The sequence below is a fragment of the Natator depressus genome, chromosome 9 (assembly GCF_965152275.1).
Source record: "Natator depressus isolate rNatDep1 chromosome 9, rNatDep2.hap1, whole genome shotgun sequence".
In the NCBI taxonomy this organism is placed as follows: Eukaryota; Metazoa; Chordata; order Testudines; family Cheloniidae; genus Natator; species Natator depressus.
Genome location: NC_134242.1, coordinates 62,897,365 through 62,910,547, shown reverse-complemented (window position 1 = coordinate 62,910,547; position 13,183 = coordinate 62,897,365). Strand labels below are relative to the sequence as shown.

Here is a 13,183-nt window from a genome sequence, read left to right as displayed (position 1 = left end):
AATCAGACCCTGTCTACACTACAAATAAAACAGTGTTAGGGGTAGGGCTCTCACCTAATCACAATTAACGCAAGTGATTAACACAAAACAAATTAATTATATTAGATAAGCAGTTGCAATTAATCACAGTTTTAATCTCACTGCTAAACAATAACAGAATACCAATTTAAATTTAATATAAATATTTTGGATGTTTTTCTACCTTTTCAAATATATTGATTTCAGTTACAACACTGTATTCAGTGTTGTAACTGAAAGCAATATACATCTATACTACAGAATACAACCATGATGTAACTGGGTCCTTTATAGGGTTGTAGTTGTAGAGTAGATGGATCCTCACAGACTTATTTAAAACTTTACAAATGCATAGCTTCATAGACTGACCAGTGTCAGGGAAAGTCCCTGCTGCTGTGTCTTGGTGCCACCTGCTACAGCAGGGGACAGCTGTGGGCTACGGTGAGAGTCCCATAGCAGCCCTGCTGGTAGAGGCTGCTGGGGAATGCACTGGTTCATCCCCAGTCTATGGCCATGCACCCTTTCTGGCAAGTACCATCCACATTTTGGACAACACTGGTTCCTGATGGAGGGGAGGATGTAGCCAGTTTCTCTTCCTCCACCTCCAGTCTTTGTGGACTTTTCCATGGCCCTACACCAAGGTCTATATCAACAGAAGCTGACTCAGGAGTAGAGTTGGTCGAGAAATTTATTTGATTTCCTGCCAAAATGAAAAAAAAATCACCTTTGTAAGCACTTTCTGTGGAATTATGGGGGTTTCATTGGAAATGGAGAAAGCATTCAGATTTGTATTTTTGCAGAAAACCAGAAATTTTCACAAGAAAATTTCCCATGTGTTGGCAACCTGTTTTTTATCAAAGAGTTTGGCCATGAATTTTTTCCCCAACTGGTTCTACTCAGAAGGGCAGGAAAGGGTTAAGGTTGGGCAAATGTCAAAACAATGAATGACTAAAATGAGAAGCCACACTGTTTCCCTTTTTCCTTTTTTGCAAATCTTGTTGGCCTCTGGTTTATTTCAGCACAGGTTGGGGAACAGCTAGAGATAGAGATAGGCAATCCAGTACACGATGTTGAAGAGCAGGAAGGCTGTGGGGAAGAAAACCCGGGAGTAGGAGTCCAGGCGGGAGATGTGAATGCGGATGCGGCCTTCCCGCCACGTCCCTGTCTGACAGTCCTCAATGCAGCAAAAAAACCTCTCACATTCCTTCCCTTCTAGGCAAGGGGTGCCTGGCTCCTCCTCCTCCTCCTCAACCTCAGGAGGCCAGTGCATGAGGTTGTTGATGTTGATGGTGGTGAAGGAGGGCATCATGTGGGCATTGGCAGGTGGCTAGAACAAGGAGGAGAATGGGTTAGAGTTAAAGTAAAGATGAACCTTCATTCGCCCAGACAACAGACCCAGTCAGTCTCCTTTCATCTCCTGGATGTACTCAGTGCACAGGGATACTAGAGAGCTCTATTTTTCCATCTTCCTGTCTGACTGTAATTCAGTTCCCTGGCATATCCTGGGCACAGGTCTGAGCAGAGAAGACCTGAGAGTGCTAATCCTCCAGTGCTGTTTCTGACATTTCATGCCCCACACAACAAATGGTTTTCTCAGCCTGTCACATTCCCACTGAGCCCGGATGCGGTCTAGGAGTGCAGGATGCTGCCCAGACATGTTCTCTGATTGCCATCGTGTTTTCACATTCACCACGGGAGGAAAGCGTGGGCAGTGCAGTGATTATAACAGCTCACTCTTGGAGAGGAAGTATGTCTTCAACTCAGCAGCATAGCTCCTCTCCATCAGAGCAAGGCGGGGGCTTGCAGGAGAGATCCAGAATTCAGGTTTTCAGCCTCATGCTACCTAGGAACTTGGGGGTAAAGCCCTGTTTAAGGTCAGATATGCAGGACTGGTTGGTGTGTTGATGGCACCCACTGTGAACTTAAGCAAAGCCCACTGAAAGGCATGAGTACAATGGCTAGATGTAATATGTCCATACTCAACAACTCTCCTTATGTACTCTGAAGGGCACTGCCATGCCCCCAGACACCCCTTGTTCCTAGAGTTCTGCCTCTTCAAGCATCCCCCCCTCCAGGGGTCCGCCAGCCCCTCTGATGCCTACAGTCTCTAAGGTTGGCTTCTGGCAACATCAGACCCCTTTGGGGTGTTACTGCATGTCCCTCTGCCTTGCCTGGTCTCCGGAGCCTCACTCCCTCCCAGTCTATTGCTGTGTGTCTCTCCCTTCAGCACTCTCTGGAGTGGCACCCCATAACAACATAGCATGAGAACAGGCTTTGCACCATTCTGCCTTGTGAATACAATATGTTACTGACCAGGAGCCAAAGAGCACAGCGGTTCCCTGTGCAGACGGGATGGTAACATTCCTAAGCACTACCACACTGCGGTGGCTTTGGGATATAGCAGAGCTAGCTCCCCATCCCCTCCCTCTACCTTGCCCCTGCCTACCAGTCTGGGTTTCTTGCTGTTGTTCTCCGGTGGTTTCTTGTTTCCCACCAGGTAGTTGAGTGTGGCGTATTCCATGAGAGCGGCAAAGACGAAGATGAAGCACACTGAGACAAAGAGATCCATGGCAGTGATGTAGGAGACCCTCGGGAGGTGCTTGCGGGAGATGGTACTCAAGGTGGTCATGGTGAGCACTGTGGTGATGCCTACAAGGGCACAGAGCACTGTCAGAAGTAGCAAAGCCAAGGAGAGGAGCCAGTTGCTTACGTATAACATTACCGGTCATCCCCTTCCTCCCTATGCCATCAGCACAGGATTCCCCAGTGGCTCCAGCTCTCCTCTTTCCCTGACTCTCCAAAGGGAGCCAGGACATCCTGACTGGCCGGCGAGGAGGTGAGCGAGCTCTTCTATTACTGTATAACAGTTCTGTTGTGGGGATAGTTGAAGAGCTGGGCAGGGGAGTGTGTTCACCTGAAGTGTAATTCTATTCTGAAAAGGGATGCTGCAAAAACGCTCTGTAGGGTTCTGTGCCTATTGGGATTCCCATGACAAACATGCTCAGTTTATACGTAGAAGGAAGGTGTAAGAGATGGGGCCAACCTGATCCAGGGACTTAACGACATTCCAAATTTCTGTCATTAAAAGCTAGGGCCAAGATTTCTAAGAGGGTTGACTGATTTGGGGTGCCTCTGGCTTGAGACACCTAGGGCCATATTTTCCAAAGTGCTGAGCCTCAAATAGGAGCTGCAGTGCTCCACAACTCTCAGGCTCACACTCTAAGTGGCTCACCCAAGACCACCCCACACCAGTGGCTCCTTTTCAAAGCGCACACACAAGCATGAACAAGACACACAAGCGACAAAAGCAGCTCTTGTTATCCTTTCCACAATGCCCTACCTCTATCCCTTGCAGAGTTATGTGCAAAAGTTCCCAAGCCCAGGGTTCTGTCTTGTTGATTTGCCTGTAATGCCGTACAAAGAATAACATCTTTGCAAATCATGCGGCTGCCCAGAACTCGTTTCACCAGAGACAAATGGAGCTCAAGGCGCAAAAATATCCAGTTCTGTTCTAAATCTAGAACCCACCATTTGGAGAGTGCTCTAACTGTGGGGGAAAGAGTTCTATGGCAGGTTGTGCTCCTTTCCTACATGCTCTTGGTCTGTGCTAGGAAGAGCGGTAGCAGTTTCCAGCTGTGTGAGCTATAGGCATGCATTTACACACACTGTCCTGTCTGGGAGTGTTCTGGAAAGTCCCAGGGAACAGGGGACAGCATACAAAAGCCATATGGTAATTCTTGTCCTACTCTCTCCCCTCACTGTGACATCCCCCCAACCCTCTTCAGTCCCCCACATGCTCGCCAGGCCTTTACTCATTAGGTTATCCATGCAAATTAGATTATAAATTTCTCTGGGCAAAGACCTTGTCTAATTTTTTGTCTGTAAAGTGCCATACCCACCTACAGGACTATCTAAATCATTACAAATAATATCACCACAGGCAGTGTGGCAGGGTTTGTATAAGAAGGTGGACTGTAAACAGCAAATGTTTCAAAGAGACACAAGTCAAAGAGTCTGCTTTTAGATTGTGCATGAAAACTGGTAACACACAGGTGACAAGGTAACCCAAGGAGAATCCATCTTTGGGGTTCTGATGTCTTGGCTTTTCATTGTCTGGGATGTTAGCAGAGCCTCCCTATGGAATCATAGCCTTGGCTTCTATCACTGCGTATCTGTGACTTGAAGGGTACATCTACACTTGGAGCTGGCGGGGGTGTGTGTGTGTGGGGTGGTTCCCAGCTAGAGGAGACATACCTGCACCAGCTCTCATCAAGCTAGCATGCTAAAAATAGCAGAGTAACTGCGGTAGCACAGGGAGCGGCGGGAAGGGCTAACTACCCTGGTACAAACCTATCCAGACCCTGTGTGTACATACTCAAGTGGCTAGCCCGAGCCACTGTCTTTGCTACCGCGACTCCACTACTATTTTAGGGCGCTAGGTGTCATCAAGCTAGTGTGAGTATGTCTCCTCGAGAGGGGAATCACAACGTCCAGCCCCAAGTGGATATCCTACACTAGCGGGTGGGTCACACAAGTGAACCCTCGTGAGGCTGTCTCACTGCCACCTGATTTGTATGGTATAGTCCAATGTACTTCCCAATGCCAGGGACTTTGTAATGTTTTCAACAATTCTAAAGCATTGGCCACAGAAAATGCCTCCGAGTGTCCCCTGTATGGTCTGTGTCGTGTCTGAGCCCAGCCCTGCTCCTGTTGAGGTCAGTGGCAATACTCAATGAAGGTAGAACTGATCTATGTGTGTGATACCAAGTCACCAGCACAAATCCAGCAAAGTCAGTCTGTAACTGAGTGGAGAATTTGGCTCTGTTTAATTCCATGACGTAGACATGGCTGCAAAGCTCCCAAGACCAGAACCCAAGGGGGAGCTGTGCTAATGAGGGGGGAACAATAGGTAACCAGTAGTCTACCGGTCAGATTTATAAAGGGGTCTTTTTAATGAGTTAAGATGACACATCAGCTGGAAAAATTGAATTGCTATCACATGGTAGGCACATATCTGATAGTTATCACCAGGGTAGATATAGATTCTGGAAGTGGTGCAGTTTTTCTATACCATGTAATGTTTAAACACTATCGGGCATCCAATCTGAAAAAATCATAAAATCACAAAAAGGGCCATAACTCGAAGTAACACAGTATAATTTTAACCAAAATTGTCAGCAACCTTCTAAATACAATTTCCAATGTGACTATGTACTCAAAATAGTACTGTTTTGGAAAGTTTGGGAAATATTTAACCCCGACGATGTATTTTATGCATTTTCCCACATTTTTTTGCCTTCGGTCAAAGCAAAAGTCTGTAGTCACACGATAGTCAGAGCTCATTTGTACCATGTAATACATTAAAATATTTGTCATTATCTGTAGAATGGAGTGATCTGAGAAAAAGTTTTTCTGTCTGCTACTTTATGTTTTATGAGTATTGGTTAATTTCCAATGATTACTGCACTGGCAACTGACGTTAATAGAGCGTATTGCAATATGAAATATTTTCAGGTCATGTTCCACTCTCTGGGCCAACACTGGACCTATGTAATGTATGATGATGCAATCTACTGCAAAGCACAGTTGATTAAATGGAGGAATCAAAACAAATTTGACACTCTTCACCTTGAGATGGGAGTCATACATCATGCAATGAATTTCATGGGTGATAGATGGGCAGTGTGATGCAGGAAAGTGGGTTTGAAGACATCCTTGTGGAAGCCAAAATCTATGGTGCTTCCATCATCAGCCATGCTCTATGAGGGAAAGGATATAACTGTGGTGTTAGAATCCACAAACTTATGAATGAGGCAATGAATCGCTTGAAATGGATGGCACTTGGCGATTCCATGAGCAATGATGTTCTCCCAGATGACGAGAAGAGATGCATCTTGGAGAAAGCTCAAACATGCATTGAAGCATGTGAAGATGGGGAGATGGAACACAGAGAAAAGAGAGTGGAAACACAGAATGCCCTGGCAGTCTTCAAAAGCAGCACCCAATCACTCCACCAGCTCATGGACACTTGTGTTACCCAAGCTAAAATCTGTTCAGATACATTTCTGTTCTGGGAAAACTATGTAACAGATTTCTCCCAACTACTGATGGATTACATTGTAGCAAGAGAGATGATAACAAGTCCATGGAGCTTGAGACATTTGCAGAAATGATTCCAGTTGACTTCTAGTGTGGTCATGCTAGATGGGATTATGTAAATGTCGCAGAAGACAGAAATATATCATGCTCTATTTCATAGGGAGCAGTATACTGGACTGCCAGACCCTTCAGGGGTGTATGGCATGACTTGGCCATCAGGCAACCTCTCAAGAAGGACTGTGGGAATAATCAGCCTCTTTGCACAAAAGGTGAGGCTCTGACCAAATATTAGCTGACTGCACATTTTAAGGCAGCTGTAACAGCTATGACAAATGTGTGGAATTCAGCCTTCAGCAACAGATCTCCACAAAGAAGCTATCAAAAAGCACGACGGCTGATGAAATTGCTGTCCAAGATGTTATTAAAAGTTGTGACTGAAAGAATGACAAATCCTTTTAGCATTGAACCTGGAACAAGCCCATACACCAGACGGTTACTTGTGAACATTGCAACATTTCCTGTGACCCCATCTGAAACTGCAGAAAGTTTGCGTATGGCAAGAGAGAATGGCACACAAGAAAAGCAGTTTGTGACTAGTAGGCAATGAAGCGGTGAGGTAGACCTCTCTGATCTCATAAAAAGTCATAATTTAAAATCATTAGGTCCTCCTGGAATCTCCCATTGCTTCGATGGATGAGGGTTCAGCTAGTGTTGACTTGAGTTCTGGGTTTATTTGTTTTTAGGGCTTCTCACATGGGAAGTGAGTTCAATCATGAATTTGCAAATTGTGGTTGCAAATGCAGTCATTGTTGGGGGGAGGGTTTGAGCTGTTGGCCTTATGATGTGCTATCTTCTCCTACAGAGACCTCACATGCCACTCCTCATGGCACAGACCTCTCCATCTGGGTCTGTCCAGTGCAAGAGTTCCCAGGTTCTAATATCTACCTTGCATGCTTTGAGGTTGGCCTTCAAGGTGTCTTTCTATTTGAGGATGGGTTGACCCTTAGAGCATGTTCCCAAGCTCAGTCAGCTATTCAGTGTAAGGAAAACCTCCATGCAGATCACATGTCCCGCCCAGCAAAGTTGAGCCCTGATGAGCATGTTCTTGATTCCAGGGATCTGGCACCTCTCAAGGACTTCAGTGTTGGGGATCCTGTCCTGCCACTTGATATAGCAGCTGGAGCTTAGGAAGCGAAGGTGGAAACTCTCCAGCTGTTTGATGTGGCACTGGTAGACCATCCATGTCTCACAGCCATACAGGTGTAAGGTGAGTGCAACAGTGTGGTGAATTTTTATCTTGGTTCTGAGGCAGACTCCACGCTCCCTCCAGAGCCTGTGGATGAGTCTGCCAGATGCCAAGCGTGGCCTTGCTGGAAAGTGTGCTACCCAGGTAGCAGAATTTTGTGACTGAGCTGAAGGATGTGTTGTCAGTTGTGTTGTTGGGATCATGGTGCTCACGATGCTGGTGGTCTGGTGCTGGCTGGTACACGCCCTTCATCTTTTTCAGGCTGATTGTGAAACCGAAGCATTTTGAGCCATAGGCAAAGCGGTCCACAATAAGCTGAATGTCCTTGAGTGCATATGCAATGAGGGCACAATCATCAGCAAACAGGAGTTCTCTCAATAGCTGTTCAATTACCTTGGTGTGAGCCCTAAGTCACTGTCGATTGACTAGACGCTCCCATCTCAGCTAAACTGGATATGTGCGCCTCTATTGAAGTCCTGTAATGCGAACAAGAGCTTGGCTGAGAAGACAATGGCAAAGAGGACTGGAGCCATTACGCATCCTTGTTTGGTGCCATTGATAGGGAAGGCTTCTGATGAGTCATCACACTCCCCATCACCCTGGCCATCATGCCATCATGAAATGAGCGGATGACATCAATCATCTTCTCTGGGCAACCAAATTTATGAAGGAGTTTACATAAGCCCTTGCAATTCACTGTGTCGAAGGCTTCGGTTAGGTCAACAAACACCATGTACAAGTCCTTGTTCTGTTCACCAGCCTTCTTGTGTACTTGTTGGGATGCAAAAATCATGTCCATGGTTCCACAGCTAGCAAAAAAGCCACACTGTGACTCTGGATACACTGAGTTCACTAGGTGGGAGACGAATCTGTTGAGGACAACCGGTGCAAGATCTTCCCTGCTATAGACAGCAATAAGATTCCACGATCGTTGTCACAGCTAGAGATGCTTCTCTTCCTTTTCTATAAATGGATTATGAAAGCATCCTGATATTCCTGGGGCACAGTGCCTTGCTCCCATACAATCTTGGAAGGGATGGTGAGTTTCCTGATCAGGTGGGCACCTCCACATTTGTATGCTTCAGGTGGAATACCAAGTTGGAGATTTGCTGGTGGACAGCTGCTTGATGGCCTTAGTAACTTCATCTAAAGAAGGATCCATAGACAACTCCTCCAGGACAGGATGCTGTGGGAGTGAGTCAATGACTTCAATGAATGACGGCTCAGGACACTATCAAAGTACTCCGCCCAGTGAGAGAGAATCTTATCTTTGTGAGCAGCTGGTTATCATCTGCTATAAGGATGGGGCTGTGCCACTGGAGAGTAGGCCATACACAACATGGAGACTTACGTAGAATCATACTTGTTGGCTGCTTCCTGCAGTTCTGCAGCCTTCTGCTCCCACCAGTGATTCTTCAGTAGCCTTAACTGGGTTTGTCACTTATGTTTGGTCTGGAGGTGTACCGGGACATTTTAGCATCCAGCCAGGTGTCCAGACATTGCCAATTATTGGGATGGACTATCAATGATTCTGCTTGTTGCATTTAGCCATTTATTAGGCTTTTGCAGGAACTTAGCATAACTAAGGCAAGCCGGGAGTGGGGGGAATGACAGCTATCACATGAAGTGGGCTTGACTCTACACCTCTCTGATATGCTGGGGTATGCATCTGTGAAAAACAGGAAGTCTGGCTATATTTCAGGACTGTTGTTATTGGGAAATATAGCTGCCAGATTAACTGCTTGGAAATTGCTTGATTAACAATTATTTTTTTTAGTGATATGTTTTTGTAACACCTGCTTTTGGCCCAGTGACTGATTTTGTTTGGTCAGCAATATAACCCCCTTTTTTTATTGATATGTCTCTGTAACTTTTTGAGTATAAGAGGGGAATTGTGGGTCTGGGCCAAGTGGATCGCTTCGTGGACACGTTGAGATCTGCAGCCACCTGAATACCACTCCAAACTCCTAGCAGGTAATTATCAGTTCAGGGTGCTCTGTAACCTATTGTGTTTGTATGTGCTTAAGACTAAACAAAGCAGTGACTTCAAGTAAAGGCATTCTAGGGAGAGTGCTGGCTTTAAGTGAAAGCACGTGGTTTTGATTTGTTTGTGTCAGCCATATAGCAGGCAGAAGCACTGCATCTCCCTTGGTCTGTCCTGATACCACCTCACGGAGAGTAAAGTTACCTGGAGCTTTGGGTTCGGGGAGGCTGTCTGCTTCCCCAGCTGCCATGTGTGGAGTTAGGCAGCTTGCAGCGTGCCTACCAACCAGATCAAGACCCACAAGGAAGTGAGGCAGGGCAACGCCTATTTGCCCCGATTGGAGAGTTGTGCTGGTGCTTCGGCGTGAGATTAGGCCTCTGGTGCCGAGACTGAGGTAGTGGTACATGTGCTCAGAGGCACCAAGGGAACTTTTAGAGCAAAAACTTAGGTGCCAAGTGAGTTAGGAACCTATGGGGTTGGGTGGCAGCTGAGGGGGGATTTTGTGGCTCACGGAGGTGCCTAAAATGGGACTTAGGTGCCCAAGTCCCTTTGTGGATCTGGCTTTGTGTGCCTATTGTGTGGACTGAACATTCTTAGATTCCTCTGACTTTGGTGTGGGCCTGTGGCATGTACAGAGCACACTCCTTCTCAGTTCACTCCCCAGCTCAGCACTGCAGGGCTGCTGCTTCAGCAAGGTCTGTACTGCTACCGAAAACTCTGCTGGCATGCCCAGGGTAGTTTGCCCCATTGTAAAAACAGGTCAGAGGTAAGGGGAGGCTCTAGTCATCCAAGATCCCCAAACTTGTATCCCAGATGTTATTCGGGGTCTTCATCAGGCATGCCAGCTCTCAAGCCAGTTTGGCTCTGCATTTGCATTTTAGAACATTTTAAAATTAAACAGAGCTCATTTGCCGGAAAAGGAAGGGAGCTGAATCTCAGGAACCCCATGACCGTGACCCCAAATGGTACCCAACACCTTCTCCTAGCTTGCAAATTTCCACACCAATCTGACTGGTCTATGAACTTTAGAGCACTTTGAAAATGTACTTTTGAACAGAAATGCTACCGCAGCCTTTGGGTGTCTCTTGCGCCTGTTGGCATTCCAGGTTTTGCTCACAGCAGCATCACTTTGTAAAACCAAACTAAAAATGTAATAGAGTTTGGATGATTGGGTTTTGGAGCTGTGTGTTGGTCAGCTCAGGGGAAGGCTAGTGAGATGCGTTCTATGTGAATACTGCTCATTTCCCCTCCAGCTTTGTGCAAAAATCTTCCTTTCCCATCCCAAGAACAAGCATGAAATATCAGCGGTGGTGTGTCAGTAACCTAACTGCATGCTGCCATTTATAAGCCTGCTCCCATTACCGGCAGCGTGAACACTTTTGAGAGCAAAGAGAAGAAACACTCAGACATGGTCACATGGGAAAGATGATACAACAATGTAGAAGGTAGCTATGTCTCCGCCTGCTGATGGGTTTACAAAGTAGGGCCATGCCTTTGAATTCACGGCATGGGCAGCCCTGACCTACCCAGACAGCTAATGAAGAATGTAGCAGTCGCTGAATTAAGTAGTCCTTGCTCAGTATCACGAGCAAGAGCTGAAGGTAGGTAACTGCAGTCCAACCCAGCTGCAGCTTTCCCAGAGTCAGTAGCCTGTGTCTCACTGGCATCTCGATTGTTTTTTTACCACAGTACATCTCTGGATAATATGTGCGACATGTTGTTTGCTAAGAAGAACAAAACAAGGGAGAAACTGCCTCCAACAATGGCCTCCTTCAGGCAGCATCTGAAATGCGCAAACTGTCAGCCCTACATATGGAATCATGCAACAGTTCAGTATCTTCAAAGGTCCCCTGTCAACAACAGATGGGTGATAGCATGGGACATCTTGTTCCTAAAATGGCGGTGCTGCCACCTGCTCCGGAAGCCATCCTCACCTTTGTGCATTGTGGCTGTGAGAGTATCTGTGCAACAAGGAGATGCAAATACCACAGGGAAGATACGGTGTTATGTGATGCATGCAGCTGTGACAGTGACGAGTGGAGCAACAGAGTATCAAACACATCAGAAAGGTTCTGAGGGGAGAATAGAAGTGTTTCAACTATCTCCAAATTACTGTGGCTATTTTATGAGTTAATATAGCTCAAAGGGGTGTCGATGAGACATTCAGTAGTTTATAGTTATATGGAGAGGTTACATAAGAGTGCATGATTATACTTCGTTATTCACATGATATATTCATACAAGACAGTCTCCAGCCGTTCTACTAAGAATCATTACTGTTATATAAGTAGTTACATAGATTGTCATTGTATTCAGTGATGGTAAGAAGATAATTACAGTTGTACTAAGTTTGCTTTAGACTTACGTCTCCAGCCAAGCAGATAACATCAAAAATATATGTTTTGTAATTAGGGGGTAGGGGGCCTTATTATTTGCATAACTTCATAAAAATAGCAGACAGAAAAACTTTTCTCAACTCAGTCCATTCTACAGATGATGACAAATGTTTTGATGTATTACGTGGTACAAACAAGCTCAGACTATCATGTGATTCCAGATTTTTGCTTTAACTGAAGGCAAAGTAGTACAGAAAAATGCATAAAATATATCACGTGGGCTAAATATGTCCCAAAACAGTATTACTTTGAGTATATAATTACATTATGAATTGTATTTAGAAAGTTTCTGCCAATTTTGGCCGAAATTAGACTGTTTCTATGAGTTATGGCCCTTTTTGTGAGTTTGATTTCTTTGGATTAGATGCCTGATAACATTTAAACATTTTGTGACACAGAAAAGCTGCACCACTTCCAGCATCTACATCCATAATATGTGCCTAACATGTAGCAATGAAATTTTTCTAGCTGATGGGTTACACCTTAGTGCCCAAAATGGGTCTGGGCTGGTAGACTACAGGCTCTGAACTGTGGATGACCAAGTGTGAGATTCTTGGATAAACCTGTGATGAATGTAAAATTCCTGGAGAAAACAATGGTGCATTTCTAGTAGGAGCGAGTTAAGCTATGGTCCACCAAGGGCCAAACTCCTGTAACTCCATTGACATCAATGAAGTGACACCCACAATGAATTTGGCCTGTGCAGTTAGAGCCCAATCCAAAGCCCAGTGAGTGAATGGAGGTCTTTCCTTTGACTTTAATGGGGGTTGGATCAAATGCTCAGATATCTCATACGTGGGATCCTGTAGCCCATTCACAGGAAGCAAATGTGGAGGTTGCAGTCTCTGAAAATAGCTCCCGCGGTCAATAATGTGAACTCAGCCAGAGTGCTGCATGGTACAGAGGGTTCTGGAGCGGGCACTCTCCATACTCCTGCTTCTCCATTGCTAAGCCAAAGTTATCCTTCCTTCTATCCCTTCCAACCTGCTGAGGTTGCACAGGATATAAGTGGGGGTAGATTTCAACCTAATATATTTTCCTATTGTGTTTGCATTAGCATCTGGGATATGACTTAGCAGATTTTTCAAATACTACTGAAAGTAACATAAGGGTCTCTAATGTAGGCTGACTCTGTCTTTAAATAGATTTGGGATTATTTTTATGAAATACAACAGGGCTATAGAGAGAATACGTTACTCTTGACATCCTGAGGCTCAGCATCCCACAGGGAGAGCCCCCTCCTGGGTAAATCCAGTTGTGGAAATCTGCCTTTGGAACATATTTTTCTGCAACAGTGCTTTTTCCAGCCCTGCCGAATGCCCTGTTTGTTGACATTTATTCCTTCAGATGCTTAGAATGCAATTGATCTCTACCTCTATTGAAACCAACATTAAATTCTCCACCCTGCTCCCTGCTTTTTTTTATGGGGTGGGGGTGGCA

General features: G+C 45.5%; 1 protein-coding gene across 3 annotated transcripts in view; it reads right to left on the bottom strand.

The window, feature by feature from the left end:
* Positions 1–200: 200 nt before the first annotated feature.
* Positions 201–13,183, bottom strand: part of GABRE (gamma-aminobutyric acid type A receptor subunit epsilon) — a 73,344-nt gene continuing 60,361 nt past the window's right edge. For 2 of the 3 annotated variants that reach the window (XM_074964378.1, XM_074964379.1), the window contains exons 9-10: positions 2,465–2,667; positions 209–1,345 (exon numbers count right to left, since the gene is read on the bottom strand). In XM_074964378.1, coding sequence (XP_074820479.1) covers positions 1,055–1,345; positions 2,465–2,667 — 494 coding nt within the window. In that variant the 3' untranslated portion in view covers positions 209–1,054. Of the gene's footprint in view, positions 1,346–2,464; positions 2,668–13,183 lie in introns of all 3 variants that reach the window. The other variant, XM_074964380.1, reaches the window with a different exon arrangement.